General features: G+C 44.4%; 1 protein-coding gene across 2 annotated transcripts in view; it reads right to left on the reverse strand.

Annotated features, from left to right (window-relative positions):
* Nucleotides 1-27,829, reverse strand: part of SLAIN1 (SLAIN family member 1) — a 181,130-nt gene that overhangs the window by 46,901 nt on the left and 106,400 nt on the right. The window contains exon 3 of one of the 2 annotated variants that reach the window (XM_086934825.1): nt 8,524-8,673. The exons of the other annotated variant lie outside the window; for it this stretch is intronic. Coding sequence (XP_086790951.1) covers nt 8,524-8,673 — 150 coding nt within the window. The remainder of the gene's footprint in view (nt 1-8,523; nt 8,674-27,829) is intronic. 2 annotated transcript variants of the gene reach the window in all.

Raw genomic sequence — 27,829 nt, forward strand, 5'->3', positions numbered from 1 at the left:
CTCTGGCTAAAAAAAATCTCTGTCTCTGGGTATTCTGATTTACGGATCCTTCTCCTGGTTCAGATTCTCCTGTGGAGTCTGATGATGAAGTTTCTAAAAAAATGAGGAACCTGGTTTTTTATCTCCCTTGATAATCATACAACACTCTTCATGAATCTGGTATTGTGTAGAAATCTTTTTTTAAATACAGATACACTGTCTCTATGTTAAATGGGTTTTTTGTCTTTTTCAAATTTATTGTTTTTAAAATTTATGGTATTATCCTCAAATGTATTAATATTCTTTTCAATGTTTTCAAGTAGTGTTTTTATTTCCATTGCTGTTTGACTATCTTTAATGACTTGTTCAAGAAGTCAAGACTCGTCGCTTGCTTCTTGCAAATACTTTGAGATGTTTTGATAGAGTGGACCATCAAATCTCTGCTGCACTTAGTACTTATATAACTTAAGCCTTTTTTATACTCAGGAACTTCAATACATATAACAGGCGTATTATTCACTTTTAGACCCCAAGAATTAGTTCCAACTTTCAATTGTTCCAGTAAAAAGAAACTGTGAAGCTCCCTGCATAAAATGTTTTTCTTTAATTTTGTCCATTTATCTGTCTCATTCTGTTATTTGGCTGTTGTGCTCAACGTAATGAGCGGATATCAATTCCTGTATATGATCTACTGAAAATGAAAGTGTTTACCTTTCTGGCATCTTTATAGGGCTAACATTCTGGGTAAGCCCTATTAAATGTATTTTTTTGAAATTCCTTTAGTGGACCTTATTTAACAGTGTTTATTCTCTCGTAGATAGGGTATCTGCTCTCAAAAGCATGTATATGGGTTTGGACTCTTATATCCACAACAAGGTTGGCCCTCATTAAAATTTGTAAATAGCAAGGGTCTAGCTGCATGTATTCAACTTTCAAGATTTGAAAATCAGGGTCTAGTAAATTACTTATCTTGGCCCATGCATTTATTCACAGATTTTTTCATAATCATTTCAACAATATTTATATATATTTTAACGTCTTAAAGAGCCACATTTAAACAATATAATTTGCAAGAGGTTCACAACATAGAAGGTGACAGTGGTTATAACCTCTGCACTGTGTTTAAATTGTTGGCTGGTTTAAGAGTACTGGTCGATTTTATGTTGAAACTGATGATTTGTCATATGTACTCTACTAATTCATTTTTGTTTTTGAGCACATTCACAGTTATGTGTAAAAACATGTATGCATCATTGCGGCTTAGCAGTGATCAGCTGTGTGTACATTTATGTGTATAACCATACTAAGCTTTTATATATTCATTCGGACAAATGACCCAGCTAGCAGTGCTTTAAAAATACACATTTTTACATTTCTTTAAAACAATCATCCAAAAAACATTACTATGCATTTCCCAAGCATCGATTTTCAGAAATCTTATTTTACTGGCCAATTAGCTATAGAAAAAAAGTGTGACACCCATATTATATTTACCTATATGTTCCTTTGATACAACCACCAATTTTTTTTAAACCTCATCATTAAATCTTTCAAACACGTTAAAGTGAATGACCATTTTTGACCATTGAGATTAATGCTGTGGGATTTTCTGGTTAATTTTCAAGACAATGGCGGACTGGAGTTTCATTCACATAATATTTGGATATTTACCTAATGCTGCTCAAGAAGGTCTGCCAAGGTAAGAATGAAGGGCCCGATTCACATAACTAACTTAAGACAAAATCCTAGACTTACTACTTTGGTATTCACAGAGGGCATTTAGTAGTAGTAAAGTTAGGATTTTGTCTTAAGTTTGACTTAAGACAGACTTAAGACAGTCTTAAGACAAGCTTAGCACAGACTTAAGACAGACTTAAGATAGATTTAAGACAGACTTAAGATAGACTTAAGACAAACTTAGGACTTCGTAAGACAGACTTAAGACAGACTTAAGACAAAATACCAACTTTACTACTACTAAATTCCTTCTGTGAATAGCAAAAGTAGTAAGTTTAGGATTTTGTCTTAAGTTTGACTTAAGACAGACTTAAGACAGACTTAAGACAGAATTAAGACAGACTTAAGAGAGACTTAAGACAGACTTAAGACAGACTTAGGACAAACTTAAGACAAACTTAGGACAGACTTAAGACAGACATAAGACAGACTTAAGACAAACTTAGCACAGACTTAAGACAGACTTAAGACAGATTTAAGACAGACTTAAGACAGACTTAAGACAAAATCCTAACTTTACTACTACTAAATGACTTCTATGAATACCAAAAGTAGTAAGTTTAAGATTTAGTCTTAAGTAAGTTCTGTGAATCTGGCCCAAAGATTTTAAAGGGAACTCATAAGAAAAAAAGATCCTTGGTTAAGGCAGTGGGCGAGTAGTTTATTGAACTGATTTTTACCTGGTAGGCTGCAGCCAGTGAAGAATGTTTTGACCTAGTGCAGAAACCACTGTCCACATTTTGAGCCCCTCCAGGACTTTTTGGTGTACAACTGAGTCAAATGCTGCAGACAAGGCAAGAAGAATCAAATCAGTTTCCTTATCCAGGATAGAGCTTTCCCCGCATGTCGGTGGCATGAGAGCCACAAGGAGTCAAGGATGTGTTGGAAGTCTTTGTTTTCGAGGGCCAAGTTAATTACCTTTTTAGGTTTGCAGGGTTGAAATGCAGTGAAGTAAAATTCACTGGAGGGGAGATGTAACGTGATAATATCAACAAAACCAGCGCACTGCTGGTGGAATGGCAGATTTTGGCAATTTTGTATTTGAGAAAAAAAAGGTATTCAGAGTATTGATGTGATGTGCTTGTGTTGCTTTTTAATATTCAAAGCTAGTTAGTTCTAGGTAGATGGTATAGATTCTCTTGGTTTGGATGGAAGTTTCATAGATGTATATGGCACAGTATGCTTGCTTGCCTCGCTCGATTGCATTGTGGTAGCCATGATGGGAACACTTGAAGAAGTTTTTGTCTTTTTCAGACTTGGACGTATGCCATTTTCTTTAAACGTTTAGGTTGCACATTTGAGCTCTGTGAATACTTTGGAATACCCTTAGTTGGTAGACTTGATTCGATCCCAGAGTTTCTAAAATTGGCTAGAATTAGAGAGACTGGCACCAATGCTAGTAAGAGGGATTGATAGTCAGGCAGAGCACTGGGGTGTTTGAATAGGTTGGATGATTTTGATAATGATATTGGATCAGTCCACACTTCTGTGCTACTTTTTCTTAAATGTTTAGTGAGAATTGCGGTGGGCTGCTTCTGTGTTAGGTGGTTGGTTTGTAGGTTTAGTTAGTGAGGCAAAAGACGACAAAGTCAAACCATATTTGTGGTTGATTGTGATGTTGGGGGTTTCTAGGTTATATAAAATAATTGGATCTAGTGTGGGTTCTGCTAACTGTATTGGACCATGCTCTATTTGATTAAATCAGCGGGCTTGCATGTTCTAGAGGAGGTCTGAAGAAGGATCGGCATCTGGGCAATCATTTTCTAAATTGAAATCCCCCATTACTGCAAGTTTTGTGTTGGCATTAATTTGAAGGGAAAAAATACATTCAAAGAACATGTGTCAGAAAACTGGAATGCATCCTGGAGGCATAAATCACTGCAAGAATAAAATAGCTGCTGGGAATGATGATACAACCATAGGATAGGATGGGAACATGGCTGTAGAAAAGTAGGATCTGCCTTTATGGTTACTCCCATTTTCTGCCTGGTGCTATGCTGTTTCTGACTAGTCCGACTGGGATCCTGCTAATGAGGACCCCAGTCTTTCTGTTTTCTCCCTTAAATTGTTATGGCAAGTATTTAGGAACATCCCAGATTGGATACTGGGGTACCCTTATAAGTCCCTGGAATATGGTACCAAGGTACCAGGGCATAGATACCCCAGAGGTCCCCATAGGCTGAAGCATGTATTATACCACCTATGGGAGACCATTCAAACTGTCAATACAGGCCTGCAATTGCAACCTGTGTAAGCTGGTGTCAACACCACATACGACAGATATAGGTTCTCCATATCTAGAGTCACCTATAAGTCACCCCTACAGCAGGCCTTTTCAATCCTGAAGTCAGGGTGCTCAGTGGGGAAAGGAGTTGGCCTAACGGCTAGGGCAGTCATCCTCAAATCTGAGGAACTGGGTTAGAGTCTAGGCAATGACACTGAATTTCCTGTGATTCTGGGCAATTACTTAATCTACCTGTGCCTAACAAAAAAATTAACGCGTCCTCATGTAACACAACTGGTGCTATGTAAGGTGCTCTGATACCCAATTCGGGTCAAATTCGAGCTATATAAAACTCCGTAAAAAAAAAAGAAAAGTGTGAGGGTGCCTCTGCATGAATAGGACCCCTTTTGAGTCCATTCTCCCGGATTGAAAGTAAGACATCCCCTCTATATTAAATATGGAGGGGCACCGCATCATTGCACGATGACCATCTCGAAACTGGCTATAAAAAATGCTTCATGTTTAGTATCAAACATGTTGGAATCATACCCCCCCCCCACACACCGTAAACGGTGTGGGAGCTATGATTCCAAGCACTGTAAAGGCCCTCAGTGCTCCTGGTACCAGTCTTCTAGACACAGCAGCACAACATGGCTGCTGCCGACCAGATGCACGATTTTGCCCTCCTTGTGCTGTGCCAAGCTTGAGTAGGGAAAGGCAGAACAATAGGTATCCTGTCACATCCCCCAAGGTCTGCCCAGCCCTCTCACCAAGTTTGAGGCCAGTATCTCTTGTCGAAGCCGCAGGAACTGAATCCTGTGCAATGTGTCAACTTGCCGCTGCAAAGGCTTGTTGGCTTCCTTCCACCAAGATCTTTGGGCTCCAATTAGCCCCAACCTCAAGCATTTCCAGTGACTAAGCTCTTTATCCTCACTGCATCACTTGCATTGTGGGGCTGCTTCTTTTGGTGAGCTGCTCAAGGTCCTCTTGCGACTCCAGTGCCTCTGGCCTTAGGGTCCTATTGAGAGTCACCTTTGAATTCTATGGGCTCCCTTGATTGCTTATGGACTGCCATGACTCCCCCAACTTGTGGTGAGTCTCCTGGACCTTGCTGGTCCCGACACTGTACCCTTCTTCGTTTTCCAAGTTGTTTACAATTGCCAAGGCTTGTTGGTGCTCCCGACGGGCACCGACCACTCAACTCTCGACATCCGATGTGGGACAGCTCGTAAATGGCTCCTGGTCTTCCACTGTGTAACCTGGTCCTCACAACTGCAGCTGCAAGGGCACTGTAAACTCTTCTACAGAACCCAATATTGATAGGCATTCATCTTCCGTGCCTCCTGGTAACCTCCAAGTGGCATAGACTTTTCCCCCTCTTCTTTCACATATTTCTCAACTTGAATCCACCTTTGGGTTTCACCGGTCACTTTCTCCTTCTCCAGAAGCGGCATATTCCTGAAGTCCTCCATTGGGTTTGACTGCAGTTTCCGATGCCACTTCACACCTATGCACCTGGCTCTCCTGGGACAGGTATCCTGGTTACTAAGGTATCCACGGGTGGGGTGGCTCTCCAACCTTCTGTCTCCCACTGGGTTTCTTCAGGGTCCACTGGGAAGGGTCCTTCTTTAAAATTGCAACAATGACTTACAAGTTGATTTGTACGGAGAACGCCGTTGTGTTCCCACACTGCACACAACCTCAGTGGGGCTCCTAGATACTCACTTTGGGTGATTCCTTGGGTCCCCAGCACTTCTAAGTCCTCTGAACATTGTCTTGACTCGCATTGTGGTGCGCATATCTCTATTTTGGTATATGGTTTGGTCTTCCCCTGGGGACCACTATGTATTCTCTGCTACTTACCTGTTTTTATTACTAAGTAGTGTGTGCATTGTTTATATCTACGGCTAGGAGATATCTGTACATGTTAGTGAGTGTCTCATAATAAATACATATTTTTATAAATACACTGTGTGGTCCTTTTTTATTTAATCTATACCTAAAAGATTATGTCTGGTAAAACAAGATGCTTTACATTCCTTCTGGACTAAGCCTCAAGGCTGCTCTCCACAGCTACCACTTAGAGAGATTTCTAAGGTTATCTAAGACCACTAAAATCACCATAAGGGTGGTCTGGATCAGTGCTAGGTGTCCACTTACATAAGTGCGCATCATACACTGAGCCAGCCCCTCACAATGGCATTTGAGATTGTTGAGCCAGTGCTATCCTACTCCCATGGAAACGCCTCGGGCTGATCAGGTGTTATTTATGTCAAATTTTAAGACTAGGGCTCTGTGTTTTGGGTGTGTCAAAGTCAAGAGTATTTTTGAAGCTAAGCAATTTGGACCCTGAGGTGAGCAGCAGGCAGGCGTATCACTCAATGTCATCAGGCCAGAGCCGAGCATTGGCCTTGGTGGTGGTAAGTGAGCTGTGGAAGATTGCCTATGGTGATGAAAACGCCTGTGGGTCCTAATTGTTCTCTAATTTTTGCTTTTTAAGGCTTTGGAATACCACTTCAAAGGCGCACGGGTTCTAGTCACCCTGATAGCACTGTTGCTATATGTGATGATAGTAAGTTTCTGGAGGCCGCCAAGTGAGGTGGTAGTTCTCAATTTATGGCCAGAGCAAATTTCTAACAGGTTGTTCATGCCAGGTTGAGGCTGGAATTCCTCAAGTCAAGTTTCGGAGCTGGTGATGATGAAGAGGAGGTCAGTCATTGTGATATTAGTTTTCAGGCGTGTATCGATGTCAGCATTGAGACTTTCTGGGTATGCTTCAATTGTGGAATTTTGTCATGTTTTTCTTCCATGTTTAAAAATATAGGTTGGTCAGTTTGGATAAAGAAGCTTTTGGCATGGAGCATTGTAGTTTGTATCTGTGCTCATCTCTTACGTTGTCCATGCAGAATGAGCTATAAATTAAATTAAAGTTGACTTCTGTGCCAGGTACTGTGTCAAGAGTTTGCGCACTATAGAAACCTATAGGAATAAGGGGAGAGGGAGAACGAAAACATTGATTTAATGTTGTGGATTACCCAATACTTCTTTTGTATTCTGCAGGCTGGAGGAAGGAAGGAAGGAGGGGGCGTGAAAAGTGTTTGTGACTCCATTAAGAGGGAGAAGCTTTTTGAATAGTGCTCTAGATTTTCTAATTGTACTCCAAGCTTTTTGCAGGATTATGCAGACTGTTCTTGATCACAAAAGAGCTATACAACATGCAATTCAATCGAGAACAATGTAAGGGTAGATAGAACCACAACAAATATATTCTCTCTTGTTCCCATGATATTTCAGATGGACATTCTATTTATTAGGCTGCTTTCTCACAGCTACCTTGGTTATTTTTTTAATGGAGCAGTAAGATGGCCATCACCTTGACGAACTTAGGGCCTCATTAGGATGGCGGACGGACCTGCGTCCGTCCGCCACGCCCCATAGGTTGAGGGACCGTCCGCAGGGGCAGCGGCGGTCCCTCCGTTGCAATTAGGATGTGACCGCCACCCTGGCGGTCACATCCTGTATCTTTAACCTTGCGGCGGGTGCTGCTTGAAGCAGCAGCCGACGCAAGGTTAAAAATGCATGTTTAACATTTACATACACAAAGCGGCAGGCACGGCGCGGTGCCTGCCGCTTTGTGCATGTAAATGCTGGGGGGTACCATAGGTACCCCCCATGTGCACCCCCGACACCCTGGGGGACCGCAACGGGCCCCCAAACACCAAAGACCACATGCTTTTCCACAGCGGAAAAGCCGCCGTGGAAAAGCATGTGACGATGCACATCCTAATTTGGCTGACGGTGTCTTGCAGACACCGCCACCAAATGGCCCTCCACACCCCGCGGATCAGCGGCGGACGGACCTGCCGTCCGCCGCGGTCCCACCGCAATCCCACCACCATCCTAATCTGGCGGTGGGTGTAATTTTGGCCGCGGCGTTGAATCTGCATCCTCTGGGCCGGCGGTGGCTTCCGCCGGCCAGGAGGATGCGGATTCACCGCCATCCTAATGAGGCCCTAAGACATGATTTATGCCTCAAGAGTTCTCGCTAATGTTGCTCAGAAGGTGAGGCGGGCCCGGCTCAGTCAAAGACCCATATAGTTAAAGAATGTACATTTGGTGTGTAGGGAACTGGTGCAAACTTGCCTGAGTGATGATGACAGTGCAATCATCAGATCTTGGCATGAGAGTCCTATCTAGGAGATGGCGGTTATAGAAGGCTGAGGATTACTGTGCAGTGCTGTCCTTAGGAGGTGAGTGGAGAGTCCAGCCCCTATCAATCTCAGTGTCTGAGTTGGAGCAGGATGTGGGGAGCCCAGTGCTCCAGGCCATGCTTCCTCCACTCCGCTCACTGTTTCCAGTGCCCATGGCTGACCCCGCACCATTCGTGCAAGACTATCAGAAGGGAAACAGCTATGGAGGCAAGCAGTCTAGAGATAGCATTGTGTGGCATACAACAAAATCAAAGGCTAGCATGCACCAGAGTGTTCCAAAGTGTTACGTATAATGGTTTAGAGGTACATTGAACACGATAACATGGAGATTAATTAGTTGCATGCTTAGCAAGAAGAAATGTTATGCATTACCTGCTTTTTCTGGCGTTAGTATTGCTTTAGTGGGATTTTTTAGGATGCTTGGAGTGTTTAAGCCATTACAATATGGAGTGAGTCTTGCAACAGGACTATAGGGAAAAGCCAAGGAAACCGGTGTAGAAAAGAGACTTCGCCAGCGGCCAGCTGTCACAAGCAAGAAAAAAAAGAGAAATACACAAAATAAGTTCAATACGTTTTTCATCTGAAAAAATGTATAAAAATACTTCTTACAGTAAACCATGCAGATGCAATAACAATCGTTTTTGGAACCTGTACCTGTGGTTAGACAATGATGATAGAAACTATTTGAAACCACATCAGAGAAAAATAATACTGAGTTGGCCAGTATGGTGAACACACACCTTAGTCTTACTCTTACAACGATAGCAGTAGAACACCACTGCCCTATCATTCACACAACCCCGACTACTTATGCTGCCTCCAGCCGATGGGAGGTTACTTAGAGAGTGGAATTTAAAAAACTGGAGCTACTCTTGAAACACAGAACATTTCCAGTGAAAATTCATGGATTACTTCAATTTACAGTGCTTCAAAAATGAAAAACATTTCATAGCGCAAATACTCTGAGCATAATAGTGAAAGGAACGTTACAGTAGGGAAGGTGTTGGAATAGAAAATTACACTATTCCCTATCTAACAGCGCCCTCCAGCGCAAGTCGTTGTAACGACTTGTGTTGTAATAGGAGCGTTGTAATGGTAGCGCGTGGTAATACCCGCGTTGTAAAGGCTGTTCCCCAACAAATATAGTTTTCCACGTTTTTCAAATGTAAAATATAAATCAAAATTTGGGGAAATCTGTTTTTTCTGTTTCTTATTAGTAATCAGGGTCACTGTAATTGTGCATCAAGAGAGGGCAAAATGATGTGTCAAATGGACTCACCGTCACCTCCCCAGCCCTTCCTAACATTCAATCAGCAGTGAGTAGAATCTTGTCAGAAGAGCAAATCAGCAAAATCCCTGCTTAGGGGACTCCGTCGCATGTGCAGTGCATTTTGAGAGTCTCTCCCTCATGGTGAGTGCTCCTGTTCTGGCTTCAAGGCCTACTACCCCTGTATGCTATCTCGTCCCACAAAGCTAATAACCAGCCCGCAAGCAGCGTGAACGAGAGTTGAGTTCACCTTTAAAGAGATTCCAGCCTTTGAAGGTATCAAGCTTTGTAATAAAAATGCAGCATATCTAAAGGTTTTGCAAAGTATTTATGCATGCTGTTTTCAAATGGCATTGTTTTTTATTGCTTTTATTTTGAATATTAAAAATGTGTGTATTGCACGTTACGGCTCATTGCGGCTTCTCAGTGATGACGGTTTTACGTAAAGGTTAATATGCGAAATGCTTGAGACAAATACATTCCCTATTTCTGTACTTATCCAGAATTTCCAAAGTAACTTTAGTTTCAATCTTAACAAGATCTTGGGAGAGAATGTGGCATAACGGTCAGGGCTGCCAACTCTGGGACTGGGGTACCGGGTTCTAGACTGCATCTGCCCGACACCCTAAGATTCTGGGCAAATCAATTAATCTCCCTGTGCCCCCAAACATGTTGGAGTCCTTGTGTAATGTAACATGTCCTCAGCTGGTAAAAAAAAAATATTTTCAATTTCAGGAAAGGTCAGCTTGGAGGAATAAACTGTGGTTTATTCACCCAGTGGTGATATGCAGTATTATTACTTCCTCCAGTGTCGTCAGGGAATACAACTGCATGAAATAAAGTGCATTATTGTTTTCAGATTTCTGCTTTATTCCAGGCTGCTCCTTTTCTATTACACCAGCCTTTTGAATAGCTTGGTTTTATTATAGATATTGTTATATTGTCAAATGAACTACTTAAAGTTGTAAAATATTACCGTATTTTAAACCTCAGCAGTGGTGGCTCTTACTGCTCTGGGAGCAGTGTAAAAGAAAAAAGAAAATTATATTAACAGAAGTTATTATAATTTTTTATTGTTAGTATCCAGCAGGTTAGGGCGGGGCAGGGCTTGGCTCCCGTGAAGTCAGGGAAGAGGAGTGGTTGTTGCACTCTAAAGTGCGCATGACGATTTGACTTGGCCAAACAGTCTTGCACATTTTGCATATTCTTCATCCAGGCTGCATTATAGCCTGAGTGGAGAACATGCCCAGGCTCCCATTCCCTATTTGGGCGCAGAACCAAGGCACTCAGACCAATCACAACTCTACAGTGCCGTGTTGTGATTGGTATAGGGGAACCAATCACATCGCTACTTTGCAGCATTGTGATTGGCTTAGGGGAGCCTGGGTGCTTTCTGGTTGAGGAGCGAAGGAGAGACAACGTGGGAGAGACACTGCTCATTTAAGTTAATTTAACATTTTCTTTAAGCTTTTAAGCTATGGAGATCTATTTGAAACCTTTCTGGCCTTGCTTAAGGGCCGGGCAGAAGAAACATGGAACACAACAATCTCATATCTTGCGCCCTGGCCCTAGAGCACCAAGGAGGGGTATATTAGTTGCTTCCACCCACACTATCAACCGTTCTGCATCTTGCTAAAGTCAGTGAACAGACATGTTCTATGTGCTGCCCTGCGCAAGGACCATGCAATATAAAGTAACATTCTCTCCCTGGGTTATGCAAAGGTAGGAAAAATAAACACATTTTTCCGACACTCAGCTGATGCTCCAGACACTAGACTATCACAGTTTGGGCCTAGGAACACAAGCTTAGTTTTCACAGTCAGGGGTGACAGAAGCAAAGATCAGCTGCTCCAGTGGAAAGAACACAGGCCCTCAATTCTGTGCTAAGCCCATTACGTGGTTGAGAAAAGAAAGTGCCTCCCACTTATATTTCAAAAAGCTCTTACTTATGAGCAACACATCCACTCGGATTAGATATGTTCGGTATGTTTATTTATACCATGAATTCAACCATCTAGCTCTTTTGTGATCAAGAACAGTCTGCATAATCCTGCTTTGTAGAGGGAACAATATGTAAAACCAATCCTCCCTTTTTCCAATAGCTTATGTGACCGGAGAATAATTGTGAGTCATTACGCGGCACGGTTGATCAGTGACGGAAAATCCACCGATCCACTAAGGCCCAAAGTGAAACACTCCCGAAGCCCAGGGGGCACCTTACGAGGTAAGAGAAGCCCCACAACCACTTGCTTTGGCTTCTGTATAGATTCACTCTGTTTGTACTGACTCCGTCCTCGCCCCTCCCCCAGGTGACTGAAGCTTCCCCGAGCCTTAGGGAGATGCCCCGCCGTACCAAAAACCATTTTAAAGGTATGTTTTGTAACGTCTACGCGATGTGATTGCAGGGTGAACACTGGAATTTGACTCTAAAACTGGTTTTTTAACGTTTTCCAGACTGAAATTTCAATGACCCAGAACAAGACATATGTTAAACCCGGCCACTGTCCAGGTAAATCGTCCTTTTTTTACATATTGCAGTAGATCCTAAGTGATCTTAGGAGATGAGACCCAAGATTGGATTTTAAATAGCGTTTCCTTTCTACACACAGGCATATAGTAATAACAAGGCCCTGAAGAGAACTCGTAACTGATGTACGAAGTTCGAAACGCGTCGGCAAGAAAGGGGATAGAAATAACAGGCATCCATTACATATAACAAACACGACCCTAGAAAAACGAGTGTTGTGCAACAATTGATGAATTGATGTATCGTGATATCCCCTTTCATTTGTGACTTTGTTTATTACTGTAAAAAGAAGTTCTCATTTTTTGACTTTTTGTGAATTTTTCTAAAATTAATGTCATGCTTTGTTGTGTACAGTAGATGTACTTGTGATTTTTTCTTTTTGTATGTTTCAAAATTTGAGTTAATTATTTGGTGTTCTTTGTCTGACATGAAATGTACAGAATTTCCTGAATTGATGGTTGAATTCATGGTATAAATAAACATACCGAACATATCTAATCCGAGTGGATGTGTTGCTCATAAGTAAGAGCTTTTTGAAATATAAGTGGGAGGCACTTTCTTTTCTCAACCACTATAGCTAAGGTCCAGCCTCTCCACTTGCTAAGGACCTAACTCCTTCACTCTAACAACAAGCCCATTACGTAAAGCAGTCATTGCGGCCAAAACACTGCAGAGCATGGCTATGAAGAAGTGGAAATAAAGCAAACACGAGGAGATGATGGACAGAGAGCTGAAACGTTTCAGCCACTCATCCCCAGTCACATATCTGGGTTAAACCAATCATCGTTCTTTAGCTCACTTTGCCACCCCAGTTCAGATCCAGCTACATGCAAATCAGTCTTAACCCTGTTTCTTCTGGGAACAGTCCAGCCCGAACTGCTTAGCCAGGTCTTTACTGGACCGGAAACAAGCATTCTCGGACCGGTTTCGGGGTAACACCCCTCATCAGCCAGGCTAGATGCAATCCAGTGGCAAAGTGAGCAAGGGACCCCCCCCCCCCCCCCCCCCCCGGGGCATACCCTGCCAACTTAGGCAAACACAAGGAAATATACAACTATGCAGCCTTATCTCCCAAACAATTTGGGGGGAAAATGCCAAAATGCTCTAGAGGATCACCCCCTACCTCCATACACACCATGGCCTGGCTCTTTTGTGCGGGGGGGGGGGGGTTATCCTGGTGGAGTACAGTCAGACCATGTCTTATAAAATTAAACACAGTAGCATCAAAGCTCATCTTGTGTGCTGTGCTTGTTTATTAACAGTGGTATATCACGCCAGGACAGGACAGTACATATGTTGGTGTAATAAACACAGTAGTACATCTCAGCCTGACAGCGCCCCTATTCAAAATGAACAATTTGAAGAAATCTTCCACAATTGGGGTTGAGGACCTGTCACACTGACCTCATCAGGCCTGACATATAACTAGACATCCTCCAGACCATATCTGTTTAGAACTAGCCAAACCACGACCTCATTTCACAGGAACAAATTAATGACAGAAAAGAAATCCATCCAACCAGCTAATAAGAAACCGACAGCAGCAGAAGCATACACCCATAGTGAGATACCCTCCAAAGGACCCCCAAATGACAAAAGAGGGGAGGGATACTGAGGGGAAACAAAGAGGGGAGGGTAAGCAAAAACGTGGAAAAATGGGGGCAGGGCGAGACAGGTGCAAATATACCAACGTCCCATCTGCTCTGTCCACCCCTCAATCTATCAACAGCCATACACATGCAGAGTCACACAATTCAAGAATTTGGGGTAACTATTCTTACATTTCTACTGTGGGCTCCAACAAGCTCATACTCTGTGAGTTGTGCACACTGTACTAAGGTGGGTAAACCAACAAATTGAGAGGGAGAGCAGAGCTGAGCTACGATTCTGGCTTGTCTCTAAGAGCCCGTTCAAGAGCCGAGCCCTGGGAATCTTTAGCAAGTAAATCGTGCAACAAACATCATATAAAAATATGCTGAAGCTTCTTCAAAAGTCAATGAAGGCTGTTTAATTAACAGGCTTAAGAGTTTCACCTTACTACATCAGATTATATCACTGCATTCAGGGGTATTAAAAGAAAGTGATAGTTTTTAGACAAACTTATAAATATTCCTGCTCACCCCTCCCCTCCCCTGAATTCAAGGCCATTTGTGAAAAAAGAGCAAATTGGTTTGCTTTTTGAGTAATTTTAAATACTGTCTGCCATGACTGCCAGGCCAAAAGCTGTGTTTATAGGTAAGGGGGTTAAAAAAAGGGAGGGATTTTAGAAAATAGGCTTTTACAGCAGTGGATATGCACAAAGTTGATACTGAAATGTACATATGTGTATATAAGTGCATTGGTTTATCTTCTGCGGGTGTTCACAGCATTGAAAGCTGGCAGGCATTTAAGCACGAGTGCATATTTATTGGTTAAATAAACGTGGAAACATACTAATTTCAACCTCATTTTTTCACAAAACCCTAAATTAATATGGATAAATAAAGATAAAATCAGCAAAAAATAAATGTGGATAAATACTGACGGAAATGTCCAAAAAATAAATACCATAAAACTAGGAGCCCTAATTATTATACATGGAGCAACATTGGGGTCTATAAATCAGACACAAGTGGTTTTCGAACAGCACACATCCTGAACTCTGAATGGGCACTCACATGTGGTGATGAAGAAAAAGGAAGCTTGGTGAAATAAACTATTTGGCTAGGTTCATACAATTTGTGAGCAAGGAAGCCGAGATTGATCATTGGTTTTCTTGTTTCACATTGTGATGTGCGCTCTAGAGCGTCGTGGCAGGCAGAAGCTACATAAAAGCTTGGTTCTTTTGGGATTGAGGCTCCCAGAAGACTGCCAGCTTGGTCATAGCCAGACATCTGGCTGATCTTTCAGTAGGTCAGTCACCTCTAATTTTGATACCCTATGTGGCGTCCCCATTGACTGGTGTAATTGCTCGCACCCAATTATCGTGTGATTGTCTGTAGAACACTCCTAGAGTGGTGCCCCCACCCCTCCACTCGGACAAGTGCACTGAGAAATAGCAGCTACAGCTCCATCTCAGCTAAGTCAAGGAACTCTCCTGACAAATTCTCAGAAAGAGATGAGGGACTCGGCGTGAGAGGGATTTACAGCGATAAACCTCTCTCTGGGAGCATACTAATATAAGGGCACTTGAAAGATGTAAGCTTTCAATAAATAAAGTGCCATGGGTGGGGTTGGGGTAGGGGTTTAAAAGAGCAACAGTACTTATGGCCTGCCAAGTGGCTCCTGGCAGAAGGAGGTGAGGTGGAGAGAAAAAAGAGGACTGGGCAGCACTTAAAGTAGACTACATAAACACTGCAATGCGGGGGGTGGGATAACTTTAGAATGACACTCACTGGAGTGGCTGCCCCTCAATGTATAATGTGAAAATATAGACTGTCCAAAAGGTTGTGAAAAACACAGACTAAAAGTGTTGACAGAAAAATGGACACAAACAGGTTGAGAGTCATTTTGTCAGAATTGGCACATGATGTGTCCTGCGTACAATGGCCCACACGATGTACAACCAGTTCGGACCACTCTCATCCCCAGTGCTTGTGCACACCTTGAAGGACTAGGAGCCACTGTCTTATCTCTGGCTTGCTAAAGAAGGTACTAGAATTGTGACCGAACGTTTCCCTAAATTTCAAGAGAGGAATGTGCCCTTGCTCTCCTCTGCACTGGCAATATATGACTGATGATGCTGGTCTGGTACTCATCTCATGCAGACTTCAAAAGTAAATAGCTGTGAGGATGGGCAAATAAACTGGAAGTCAGATCAAGACTCTCCCTCTTCTGCATAGTGCCTGCACAGCATACGGAAACTGCACTCAAATACTGGAGAGTTGGCCATCCTATGGCATGACAGGGAGTGATGGAAAGCCAGCCAGAAACTGGTGCTGATGTGTAGTAAATATAGGAAAAGAGACACTTACTGGATCCCCAAGCTATGTCTGGGTGTGAGACTCTTAAACTCCCTCCCTCCCTCCCTCCCTCCCTCCTTCAGCTGCCACACCTTCTGTCTCGACCCCCTCACTGATGCCGAGGGACTAGGTTTCTCCATCAAACTTAGCCAAACCCTCTCTTTTTCAGGTGGTCTGATCTACCGCCCTCCTGGAAATGCGGCGAAATTCCTCGGCTCCCTCAATGACGCACTTGGACACTTCCTACTCCGGTACCCTCATTTCACCCTCTTGGGCGATTTTAACCTGCATCTGGAAATACCGGTTGACCCCTCCACCAGTAACCTGTTGCAGACATTGGATATCTTTGACCTACAACAAAGCGTCAAGCTGCCCACACATTCCCTTGGTCATACCCTGGACGGTGTCTGTTCTAATTTCCCAGCCATCTCCACCTCACCACCCATTCCCCAAATATGGTCGGATCACAGCCTGATCCCTTTCCATATTCTCAATGTTCTCCCATCCAACTGTAAAAAACCAATTCGCCAACACACTCACTCCATAAATTGGAAAACTGTGCAGGCAAGTCTTATCACTCATCCCTTTTCCCCTTCTAACGCCCCCCCTTCCTCTGGCAACATCGATAAAGATGCAGTCTCCTTTAACAACTGGCTTTCTCAAGATATCTCTGAACGATGTCCACCTAATAAAAAAGATAACACCCTTAAAAAACGAAAATCAAAGCCCCTTGGTACACGCCTGACCTTACCGCCGCTCACCTCCTCTGCAGGAAAGCAGAACGCAAATGGCGTAGATCATACGATAATGACGACCGTAGCAACTATATTCTCCAGAGAAAAAACTATCTCTCAACTATAAAATCAGCAAAAAGAACCTACTATGTAAACGCCATTAATGATGCCAGTCAAAAACAACAAATCCTCTTCTCCATAGTAAAGTCTTTTACTAAACCAAAAGCCCTCCAACCAGAGATCCCCCCGTCCCAAGAGCTGTGCGATAAGATCTCCGACTATTTTGAGGAAAAAATTAGTTCTATCCACATCAACTTCCCCCCCTCCCCTCCGGTGTTCTCATTTTCGGAGCTAGACAAATCTCGCCCGACTACAAACTGCCTCAATCATTTCTCTCCGGTAACCCTAACTCAAACCAGAGAAGCGATCCTCTCATGCAAATCGGGCTCTCCCTCTGACCCTTGTCCCCCCAAGATCCTCCACACCATCATTGATGAAATAAACCCCATCATTAACAAAATAATTAACCTCTCCCTAAAGTCTGGCTCTGTCCCGCTCGCCTGGAAAAAAGGTGTGGTTAAACCTCTGATGAAAAAGGCAAACAAACCCCCCTCTGATCTAACTAACCTTCGTCCCATCACCCTGCTACCTGCACTGGGCAAAATCACGGAACAATTAGTCCATAAAGAGCTCAAGTCCTTCCTCGATGCCCACAACCTACTACACCCCCAGCAATCCGGTTTCCGGTCTAGACATTCTACCGAGACCGCCCTGATCGAGCTGACCGACACCATTAAAAACCTTCAAGATCAGAGGAAGAAGGCCATCCTGATCCTTCTTGACCTCACGGCGGCATTCGACACTATTTCCCACTCCATACTGCTCAACAGACTTATGGACATTGGCATCACCAACTCAGCCCTAGCCTGGATCAGTTCCTTTCTCAGTGACAGGTCTCAAACCATCTCACTGGGCCCTTTCCATTCCAAAGAAAAAAAGATCTCGTGTGGAGTCCCCCAGGGCTCCATTCTAAGTCCCCTTCTATTCAACATATATCTCATCCCCCTGCTCTCACTCATAGAATCGTTCGGCATAATTGTCACGTCTTATGCCGACGATACTCAGCTTGTCATCCCTCTCGACGACAATTCCAACTCGGCCGAACTTAACCTTAAATGCTGCCTCACAGCGGTCTTTCAATGGATGGACACCAACCATCTTCACTGTAACTCCAGCAAAACCGAGATCCTGCCCATTGGAAAGAACGCATCCTTCTGTCCCGCTCTGTGGTGGCCTGATAACTCTGCTGCCCCACCCCAGACAGTTTCATCGGCCAGAAACCTCGGAGTCATCTTCGATTCCGATCTTTCTTTCGATTCCCATGCCACAACTGTAGCAGGTAAATGCTTTGGCATTATAAAATCCATGAGAAAGTTCTTTGACTTTCTCCCGCTCGATTCCAGAAAGACCATTGCGGTAGCCCTCATTCTCTCTCGAGTGGACTACTGCAATGGCCTCTTGGCAGGGACCAAGAAATCCACCCGACTGAAACTGCAAAGTGTCCTGCACACTGCTGCGCGTCTTGTCTTAAAACTCCCACGCAAATCCTCTATTTCCGCTGCCCTCAGATTCCTTCATTGGCTCCCCTTGCACAAGAGAATACTCTTCAAAATTCTCGTTGTAGCCTTCCGAGCCTTCCACAAATCCGGCCCAGTCTACCTGTCGAAACGCTTCCCTCATTACATCCCGGGTCGCATTCTCAGATCCGCTCAAGAAAACCTCATGACCCCCCCCAAATTCAACCTGAAGTCCAAAGGCGGAAAAACTCTCAGCACCCTGGCTATTAGAGCCTGGAACAGTATGCCAAGGCATCTTAGACTTCAGACTCATGAGAAACCATTTAGGAAGCACCTTAAAACGTGGATTTTTAATCTTTCTGACGACTGGACTAAAGCAGCCATCTAACCCTCCACCGCCCTTCCTCTGTTCTGGTCCCAGGTTTTTACAGCGCCAAGATGCTCCCTTCGGAGCGAACGTTCGCGCTCTATAAATACCCATCCAATATCCAATATCCAATATCCTAAAGCAGAACCCTCTGAGAGTAACTGCCTCTCATTTTACAATCCTCAAATCCAGATTGGTCTTCCAGCAGTGCGCTAATTCATGCACCATTTATCTTTACCGATACTTCCTCATCACGAGCATCCATTGAGCACATCAACTTGAAAAGTTATTGGACACTAGACAGGCCCTCCTTTGATCAAAAGGATCCTACAAAGAAACATTTCTTCTAAGGCCCTATTCTTCATATTTTCAAATTGTATTTTTTAACCTTAATTGCTTTCTCTCCAACAATATTTTATTCTAATTACTAATGGATTGATTCCTTGTCCAAAATACCTTTTGGACACCTGAGGCAGCATTCCAGTCAGCAAGCGGCCTGGGGTGCAATGGGCATTTGCACCAGCTTCTTGTTCTCCAGGGGCTCTTTGGCATTATGGAAGAGAGCACTGATGCTTGTGTGGTCACTTCTATTATATGGATCCTGCTGGTGCACATTTTGTGCCGGTGCTATCATGAGAGGGCAATCCCTCATTTGTACGGAGGTGTGGCTCCGTGCAATCGAGGAAAAATTCTGCATCCGTACCCTATTACAGACATGGGTACGGAGGCAAATAGTCTGTCAGGATTCGCACTGTTTGTGTACTGCTTCGAGGAAGTGCACAGTTATGCCCAACCATCCCTCTACAAAGAAGTCACTCAGTACACTTACCTGAAGGAGGACCTCTGACCCCTTTATATTGCAAGCCAGGTTGTGCCTACACAGTGAAAGGTGGAATGGCGGCTTCAAAGAGTTGGTGCCCTTTTCACCAATGTGCTTTTTGCCAGTGCAGGCGTGGGTTTGTGCCTTCACTGAACACTGCATTCAGTGTATTTGGGTGTACTGTCCTTGCCCGAGCCTTGCACACCCAATAAAATGAGTGTATGAGACAAGGGTAATGCACCCTATTTGCATTGCAGGCGATGGTTTGGTATGACTCAAGTTTTTAATTCTGCTTCCTGCTTGATAAGCACATCTTGCCCCTATTTATCCAGGGTTAGGCCATAGGCTCAGCCAAGGAGCTGTGAACAGATCCGGTTGTGTTGTGAAGTTCGGGCATAATCACAGGACAGGTTATCCTCCCTGAGGCTTCTCTCTGGCCCGTGCACCTGAACTACCACTTCATATTCAAAGCACCCTTGACAACACACACACATTTAAATACATAGCTGGAATAATTCACACGCACTGTACGCCACAACAGACTTGCCTCTTTGCCGTTTGATTCACAGTGCAAGCAGTTAAATGAAACTGAAGAAACACCTAACAAAAGCATCATCCATACACTTTTAAATATAAAAATAACGAATTAAAGAGAGTTAAAAGCAATAATAATTTTGCAACACATTTCAAAATGGTGCTAGGTAGCCCAGCTTAACATACCACTGACTGTCGAAATAGTAGTAACACCATAAAACATTGACCATTAACAAAAATCAAATTCACAAATTAAACATGGAAAGAACAACTGCTTTTACGGCACCCTTTAAATTGCTCTACGCACATTTCTCAACAACGTAAATAGAAAAAACATATTCCAATGTAGTCAAGTGAAATAGGAAAGTGATTCTAGATTTAGGTGGGCTTGAGTGGCTTAACACATTTTATGGGGGACAGAGAAGACAGCAGACGAAAGAAACAGAAAAACAGGTGAAAGAAGTAACGAGAGAAAAGAATAAGAATGAGTGAGAGGGAAATCAAATGAGCAAGAGAAAGAAATATCCGAGAAAGAAATGGCAAGAGGAAAAGAGAAAAACATTGTTAAAGTTTTCTGTGAAACAAAATACGCCGTACAGTAGCAATTTCACGGCCGGATGGGAGAACGGATACTTTAGTGCTACAGAGCACTCATGCGAGAAAAACAACACTATCATTTGTTGCACTGTATTAATCTCAGCCAATGCATGCACCCTACTGGAGGCTTAGAATAGAACTCTTATGACCAAACAGGTTATTACCCATCGGGAAATTAGAAAAAAAGAGCCTGGAAATAGAGTTTATTTCCAGTCAAAAGCTTTCATTGACATATTGTTAGAAATGTGGTTCTAGTAAATTGAAAGTGCAACAGAAATAGAAGAAATACTTTTTTTGTATTTAACAGCTTTACGTTGCGCTCTTCTGCTAAGAAAGCATTAGCTACCTAACAATGTACAACCAGATAGATACAGTAGTAGTCCACAGAAATCATTGGAACAAGGGGCAAGAGGGAAGCAAAGGTAATAGAACAGCTAATTCAAGTACAAGCATAACAAGCATTTACAATGCAATGGTTTCGCCTTTGGAAAAGTTAGAGCTATTGGCATTGTAAATGACAAAATTTGTATTTATGTGTTGGTTTTGAAAACAGATAAATAAATGGCATTGTCATTTACATTGCCATTAGCTTAATCTCGGCAGTCACTTTGCACTCCCTAGCATTCTGCAGTCACTCTGCACTCCCTAGCAGTCACTCTGCAGTCACTCTGCAGTCCCTAGCACTCCCTAGTCACTCTGCACTCTCTAGCACTCCCTAGTTTAGTGGTGAACCAGTCTAGGGAAGTATGAAATTAATTTTAGCTGTGTACACGTTAGTCTGTTATTTAGATTGAGTAGTTCTGATATCGATGCTATTCTACCTTATTTTGTTATTCTATTCGCAGGTGAAACCATTTCTATTTTTTTTTCCTAACTCTGCGAGCACACTTTCAGTCAGTTAAAAGAAATGCTCCCCTCTGTTTGTTTCACTGCGTGCAGGGGGTTTGCTGCTTCCATCCCTCCTCCGTTTTATAGCCAAAGGTTACAAATGCCGCGCTGCTGTCCTTGGAGAGGAAGCCGCAGTTTGACCGATGGCCCGGACTTTTCACAAAAGCACAGATTCCCGGGACTTCATTCTCAGCCACAGTTTTCAGAAGTGCAAAACATTCTTCATTCCTCTGTCTTGTGCATTCTCCTCTTTGATGCAACGCAATGTTTCTAAAATGTCACTTCTCACCATTCTCCAAAGTGACTGTACTTTCCTACATCATTAATGTGAAAAGGGCATTTAAATTTAAGAGAGAGCCCTTTCGATTCTCCTAGATCTCACTTTGACCCAGTCACCCGTGTTAAAGCCATGTTGAAGAAAAGACAAGTACTTTTAGGCTGAATAACAAGCTCTAGAGTTTGAGTGACCACATTATAGCAATGGAATATTTGTTTAAGAAAGCAATCTGGCAATCCTACTAATGAGGCAAGATAGCAAAAGTTATAAACCACGGACAAGTGCACCCACGAGCCATGTAGGCTGACAACAGCTTTGCATTTAATTTGCAAAAATGAGTAAATTCACACTAAGAAAGTCTGGCAAACAGCGATCATCGAGGAACGACTTAGTAGACCTCGCAGATGCGCGAAAGCAACTCACTCCCGACAAAACAGATATTACTAGCAAGCATATGCAAAATAAGTCTTACCGCGTGACAGAGCACAAGATTGACTTTTGTGTGCAAGAAAAAACGCTAACTGAAATATTCATCCAATAGGTATTGAAATCAATCCACGTAAGAATGGGCAAGACAACATTGTGTACAATAATATGAACAGTTGAATACATTGTACTTAAAAGCATCTCACTGTAAATTTTCGACAGGGGGGGGGCAAAGCTGTCAATTGTAACTGGAACAATGCCAGGGCAGTAACTGTGTGACGTTTTCTGGTAACAACTGTGCAGTCTGCTCAAATATCCATGTTGATAATAAAATATAACGACTATCGTATAACAATGCGGTTGATGAGATGCCAACACGTTAATCTCAAACTGATAAAATAGAGGTCAACGAATACGCAGAGCGGTCGATATGGCCACAATAGAGCATTTTCAGCAAGCAATAGCCACTGTAAAAAGCCTGTCCTCTGCTGTGTATAATAGCACTGCCAGGGCCATCCGGGGGTGAGGCCTTCCACATGCATTGTATATCCACGTCTTCAGGAATACTCTAGGATAGTGGTATGGCTTGGTGTCTACCCCCTGGCTGATGTGCTTCCATCCCCCACTGGCATCTGTTTTGTGCGCTCCCCTCCCCCACACAGGATCGCAGGCTGGCTACTGCATGATATCTGCAGGAAGCATGCCCCGTGTTCTGCAGGGCCTCTGCGAGACACCCTATCCGCCCACATGGAGTCTCAAATTCGCTTTATGTTGTGTACTTCCCGGCCTGCAGAATGACGCGAAGGCCTGGACTCAACTTGGTGCTTCCAACTTAGGCCAGGCCTAGCGCAATTGTGTGTTCCTCTTGTGGTAGTACGCCTGCTCGTAGTGCGCTCCCTGTGTAAAAGGCACAGGGAGGGAACTACACTCTAGCTGAAACTACTGATACTCTTTCCGGAAAGGTTGTGTATCGTCCCCCTTACCCCTCCTCAACACACAGTCCTCAATGTCGCGTGGGTTGGTACAACAAAGAGGATTGAAGATAGTGAGAACAAGCCCCTACGAGCACACGGACAGCGGGAGGGGGGGCGGGAAAGGAACGGACAGCGGGAGGGGGGGCGTGAAAGGAACGGACAGCGGGAGGGGGGCGGGAAAGGAACGGACAGCGGGAGGGGGCAAGGAAGGCACTCACCTGGACTTCTTAGGGCAGCGGGCGGCCGCGGAATGACGAACACAAACATGGACGCACAAAAAAATAAACCCCGCCCACGGCCGCGATGACGACATCGCAGAGGCGGAGAGGGAAAAAATCTCGGGAACGCCCACAAATCTGGTGCGGCCATGATGGACAGATCTCTGTTCCAATGGAACAGAGGGCGTAATCCCAAGCCCACTCTGTTGTAACACAAGATTTCGCCTGCGCCGAAAAGCTGCGCAGAGCGCAGCCTTCATCCAGGCAAAACCTAATAAATGAGCTTTGAAGTACCACATGCATGTCATAGGTGAACGCTTAATCCTTAGATACGCATGAATAAAATTCCGGAAAGTAGTAGACATTTCAGAAAAAGAGTGGTGTTACACTTCAGTTGTTGGGGATGTTGGTTCTGGAGTTTTAAATCCAATAGAAATGTGCAAATAATAGTCAACAACAGACCAGAACACGCATGCCCTACTGCGGTCAACAGTTACCAAGTAAATATTATCCTGTTTGAAACACAACATTTTTTGGGTAATAGCAGTCACTTATTTATTGGAGGCCCCCAACATATGTTAAAACCTAATAGCCATTTGGCCTGGCTGAAAATAACAGAGGCGGCCTCAGACTTAAATTATACATGTTGGAAATTTAAATTAGGACAGCAAAATATTGTATTGTATTGTAATTGCATTTATATAGTGCTTACTACCCCTGACGAGGAAACAAAGCATTTTTGCGACGAGTAGCACGCTAAAACAGAACCCATAAAGGATTAGTGGTGAATTAGTATAGTGAAATATGAAAGTAATTTGAGAGATGGATATGTTGGTGTTAGAACTGGTATTTCTGGTTGGCTAAGGCTTACGCCAAAGCCAGGCAGAAACCACCATTCTAGTCAGGGAAAGGGAGTCACACGCCAAGATAACCCCTGCTCACCCCCTTGGTAGCTTGGCACGAGCAGACAGGCTTATCCCGGAGGCAATGTGTAAAGCATTTGCGCACGCACACAACAGCAACAACTTCCTAGGCACACCACAAAAGGAACTCCACACAAGGTTATATAAAAATAACTTTTGTATTTGTCAAAACATATCACATAGTAATCACACAATATACATTGTGCCAACTGGCACAGCAATATTCACAAGGGATTAATTACACCAGGACAGGGCCACATGGGCCACTGTCAGAATCAACACTTAGCAGAAATAGCACTTCTAGAACATAGAATAAGTGTAGCACAAAATAACAATTTTAGACCACAACCAGTAACCACTGGTAACAGGTAGGTACACACTACGCAATACTATTAACCATAGGCATAGATCACGCATGGACACATAACTCTCTAGTATAAACTATACTATGCAAAACAACCTCCTAAACATGAAAGCACATCTAGAGGTATCAAAGGCATAATGGCATTGCACATTACGCATAAATCACATTCAGGCCTAACCAGTAAAAATAGAGTAGGCAATCTCCTCCCTAGTCTAAACACATTAGACCCTACCCCCTAAGCATAACTCACATTTAGGGGCGTAAATCATAATGAAGCACAATCTCACTAACACAAACCTCCACAGGTAAAACCATCTCTAGAGGTATCAATACAGGGTGCGTAAAACATACTAAATGCATTACATTTCCTAGCACCACATTTAAAGCACAGATCACATTTAAATCAGATTAGCGTATAAATCACATTTAGGCAATTATCATCACAAACATATTAGGTAATCACCTTGCACAAAAATCACATTAGGGCTGTGCGCCCTATCCATATACCAGCCCCCTGGCCAACTGGCCATCCCAAGAAGGGGCTCAAATGCCCTGTGTCCAGAATGTCAGGGCGCGCTGCCAGAGCAGCGCCAGTCAGGGGTGTGCCACCGGCACAAACCTAAACGTTGCAGCTGCCTACTCTTTGCTGGGCAGCTGAGGACAAACACAAGGGCCTAAACGCTGCAGCTGGGACTAAGTGCTGCACACTGTCCCTCTCAGGGACTCTCTCTCCCTTGGCGCCTAAACAGTGCAGCAGCCCACTAATTGCTGGGCAGTTGGGAATCAGCAAAACTGTGACTGGGCCCTCACTGGCCCTTAGGAACAAAGACGGCGCCACAGGCTCTCACTAGCCCTTCACACAAAATTGCGCCAAACTGAGCCACCTGGCTCTAAGAATACTGCCACTAGGAGCACTCCAGCTCCTAAACGAATTGTGCACCCATCATAGACAGAGCACTGTCCCCCAGACACTGGTGTCTTAAATAACTGTGCCCCCAGGGAGCCACTCAGGTTCTAAACAAATGTGCACAGGCTAGAGCCACACGGGGCTCTGTAAATAAAAGTTGTCTCCAAACGTTGGAGCCATGTGGCTCTAAAACAAATGTACCCCCGTAGGCTGGAGCGGCCCGCTGCCATCATGGCCGCTCTGAAAACGGGCACTGCCCTGTTATGGGAACGGGGGAGGGCGGGCACCGACAACTCGCCCCGACATCGCCCCCCCCCTAAACAACAAAATGTGGCCCCTCTTAACAATTATGGCTTTAAACTATACATGCCCCCAAGATCGGTGGAGCGACCCGCTGCCAGACGGGGCTGCTCAAAATGAAGCCATCTCACTGTGCCACGTTGCGGCGGTCCACTGCACAACCGGGGCCGCCCTGACTCTGTGCCTCATGGGCACTACATTCTTTCTGAGTCGCCGCCCCCACAAACCCCTACTCACCGGCTCAGTCCTCGTGGAGGCTTCCTTCGGACTCCGGCAGGGTAGGGCGAGACTCCTCTTTGTCCCGGCTGTCAGCACACGCAGAGTTTCACCTGGGCAGCAGGCGGGGCTCCTCTTCCCTCACAGGAGCCTTTCTGGGAAGTTGCCGTACTGCCTCTTTACCCGGGCCCCCTTCTGGGACCCGGGGCTTTACTGCACACTGGCAGGGCTCTCCCCCTCACATGGGAGCCCTGCTACTGCCGCCATGATCGTTGCTCCCTTGCTTCCGCGTCAGGTCCCGGGCCGGCAGCCAATCACAGTGCAGCCCGGGGAATGTCGTCACAGGGGGGTGTCCCGGGCCGGCCGGCAGTGATTTCTTGGGGCAATAGCGAGGAGTAGGCACCCTCGAGGCGAAAAATAAAAGTAGAAACGGGGTGGGCACCCGTTAAGGCTCCTTTTAACTGGCAAATAAGCGAGGTGGGCACTCGCACCAAAAAAACGAGCCAAGGGGGATCCCCACGCCGGGGAATCCTTTACACAGGATGCAGCCCAGCGCGGCAGAGCTGAGATAAAGCGCTCCCTCAGGAGAAACAAAGCGCTCACTAGGATAGCATGTTTTTAAAAGTAAAATACAGCGTTTCTAGGCTGCCAGAGGTCCTGGGGGAAGGTAATGCCACAAGGGTTCCAGGGCCAGGCAGAAGGGCCCCAGAAAGCAGTCCTCCAGCAACCCAGGGGCTGGGCAGGGCCCAGGGAGGCAAGCCTTCCCCTGAGCCCCAGCAGCAGCACGCCCCTGGTAAATTCAAGTGTCAGAACAAGAACATCTTCATGGGTTCACAGCCCCCTTTTTATACAGCAAAATCTTTGGTTGTAAAAGGTGCAGGCAATGAGAGAACCAGCTACAACTGGTTATGGGGAGCTCCCTTTCACTGGTCAGGCTAGGGACATCAGACGCACCACAGGGGGTGGAGTCAGAATTGTGAAGGGAAGGCCCAGCCCTATTCAGGTCCCAGGTTTACCCCTCCCTCACATCAGCATGCTAATCTCTCCATTCACCACCGGGGCAGACCCATCCTGACTCCTGGAGCCAGGCTCACCAGCCAGCTCCAGCCAATCACACGCCAGACACAATTTACACTAACAAATTACACTAACATGCCAACTTCGAGAAGTGGCACTTCCACACTAGACACAATCATGCCCCATACATCATTGCGCAGCATTAATTTCACGAGTTCGCACATATCAAACTCGACCCTGCACTCCCCACGCATCAGGAACTACCATGGTCACACATATTCCCCATGCATTCCTATGGGAGGGCAGGTCACTCTCACCACACACACACAGAGAGCGCACGCACTTTACACTGGACCACAGTGCAAAAGTGCGCAGAGACCTAAAATCACCAACACCAGGTTACAGAAACAGGCTAGGCAAAAGCAAAAGGTTTCGGGGTGAACCCGCCAAAATGGGCCGGGTCCAACAGTTTGTCAGTTATTTGGATTCAGATGGATAGTGGAGGGATAGAAGAGGGAAAAAGATTTGCATTTATATAGCGCTTGCTACCCCTGAAGAGGTGTAGAAGCTCTTTTTCGGAGAGTAGCACACTACTCCAGAACCAATAAAGGAAAAGTGGTGAATTAGTATAGTGAAATATAAAAGTAATTTGAGGGGTGGATATGTTGGTAATTTAGATTGAGAAGGATAGGGTAGGGAACAGAAGAGGGAAAAAAGGTTTGCATTTATCTAGCGCTTGCTATCCCTGATGAGGTGTTACAGCGATTTTTCAGCAAGTAGCACACTACTCTGGAACCCAGTATA

The sequence above is a fragment of the Lissotriton vulgaris genome, chromosome 8 (genome assembly GCF_964263255.1).
Source record: "Lissotriton vulgaris chromosome 8, aLisVul1.2, whole genome shotgun sequence".
In the NCBI taxonomy this organism is placed as follows: domain Eukaryota; kingdom Metazoa; phylum Chordata; class Amphibia; order Caudata; family Salamandridae; genus Lissotriton; species Lissotriton vulgaris.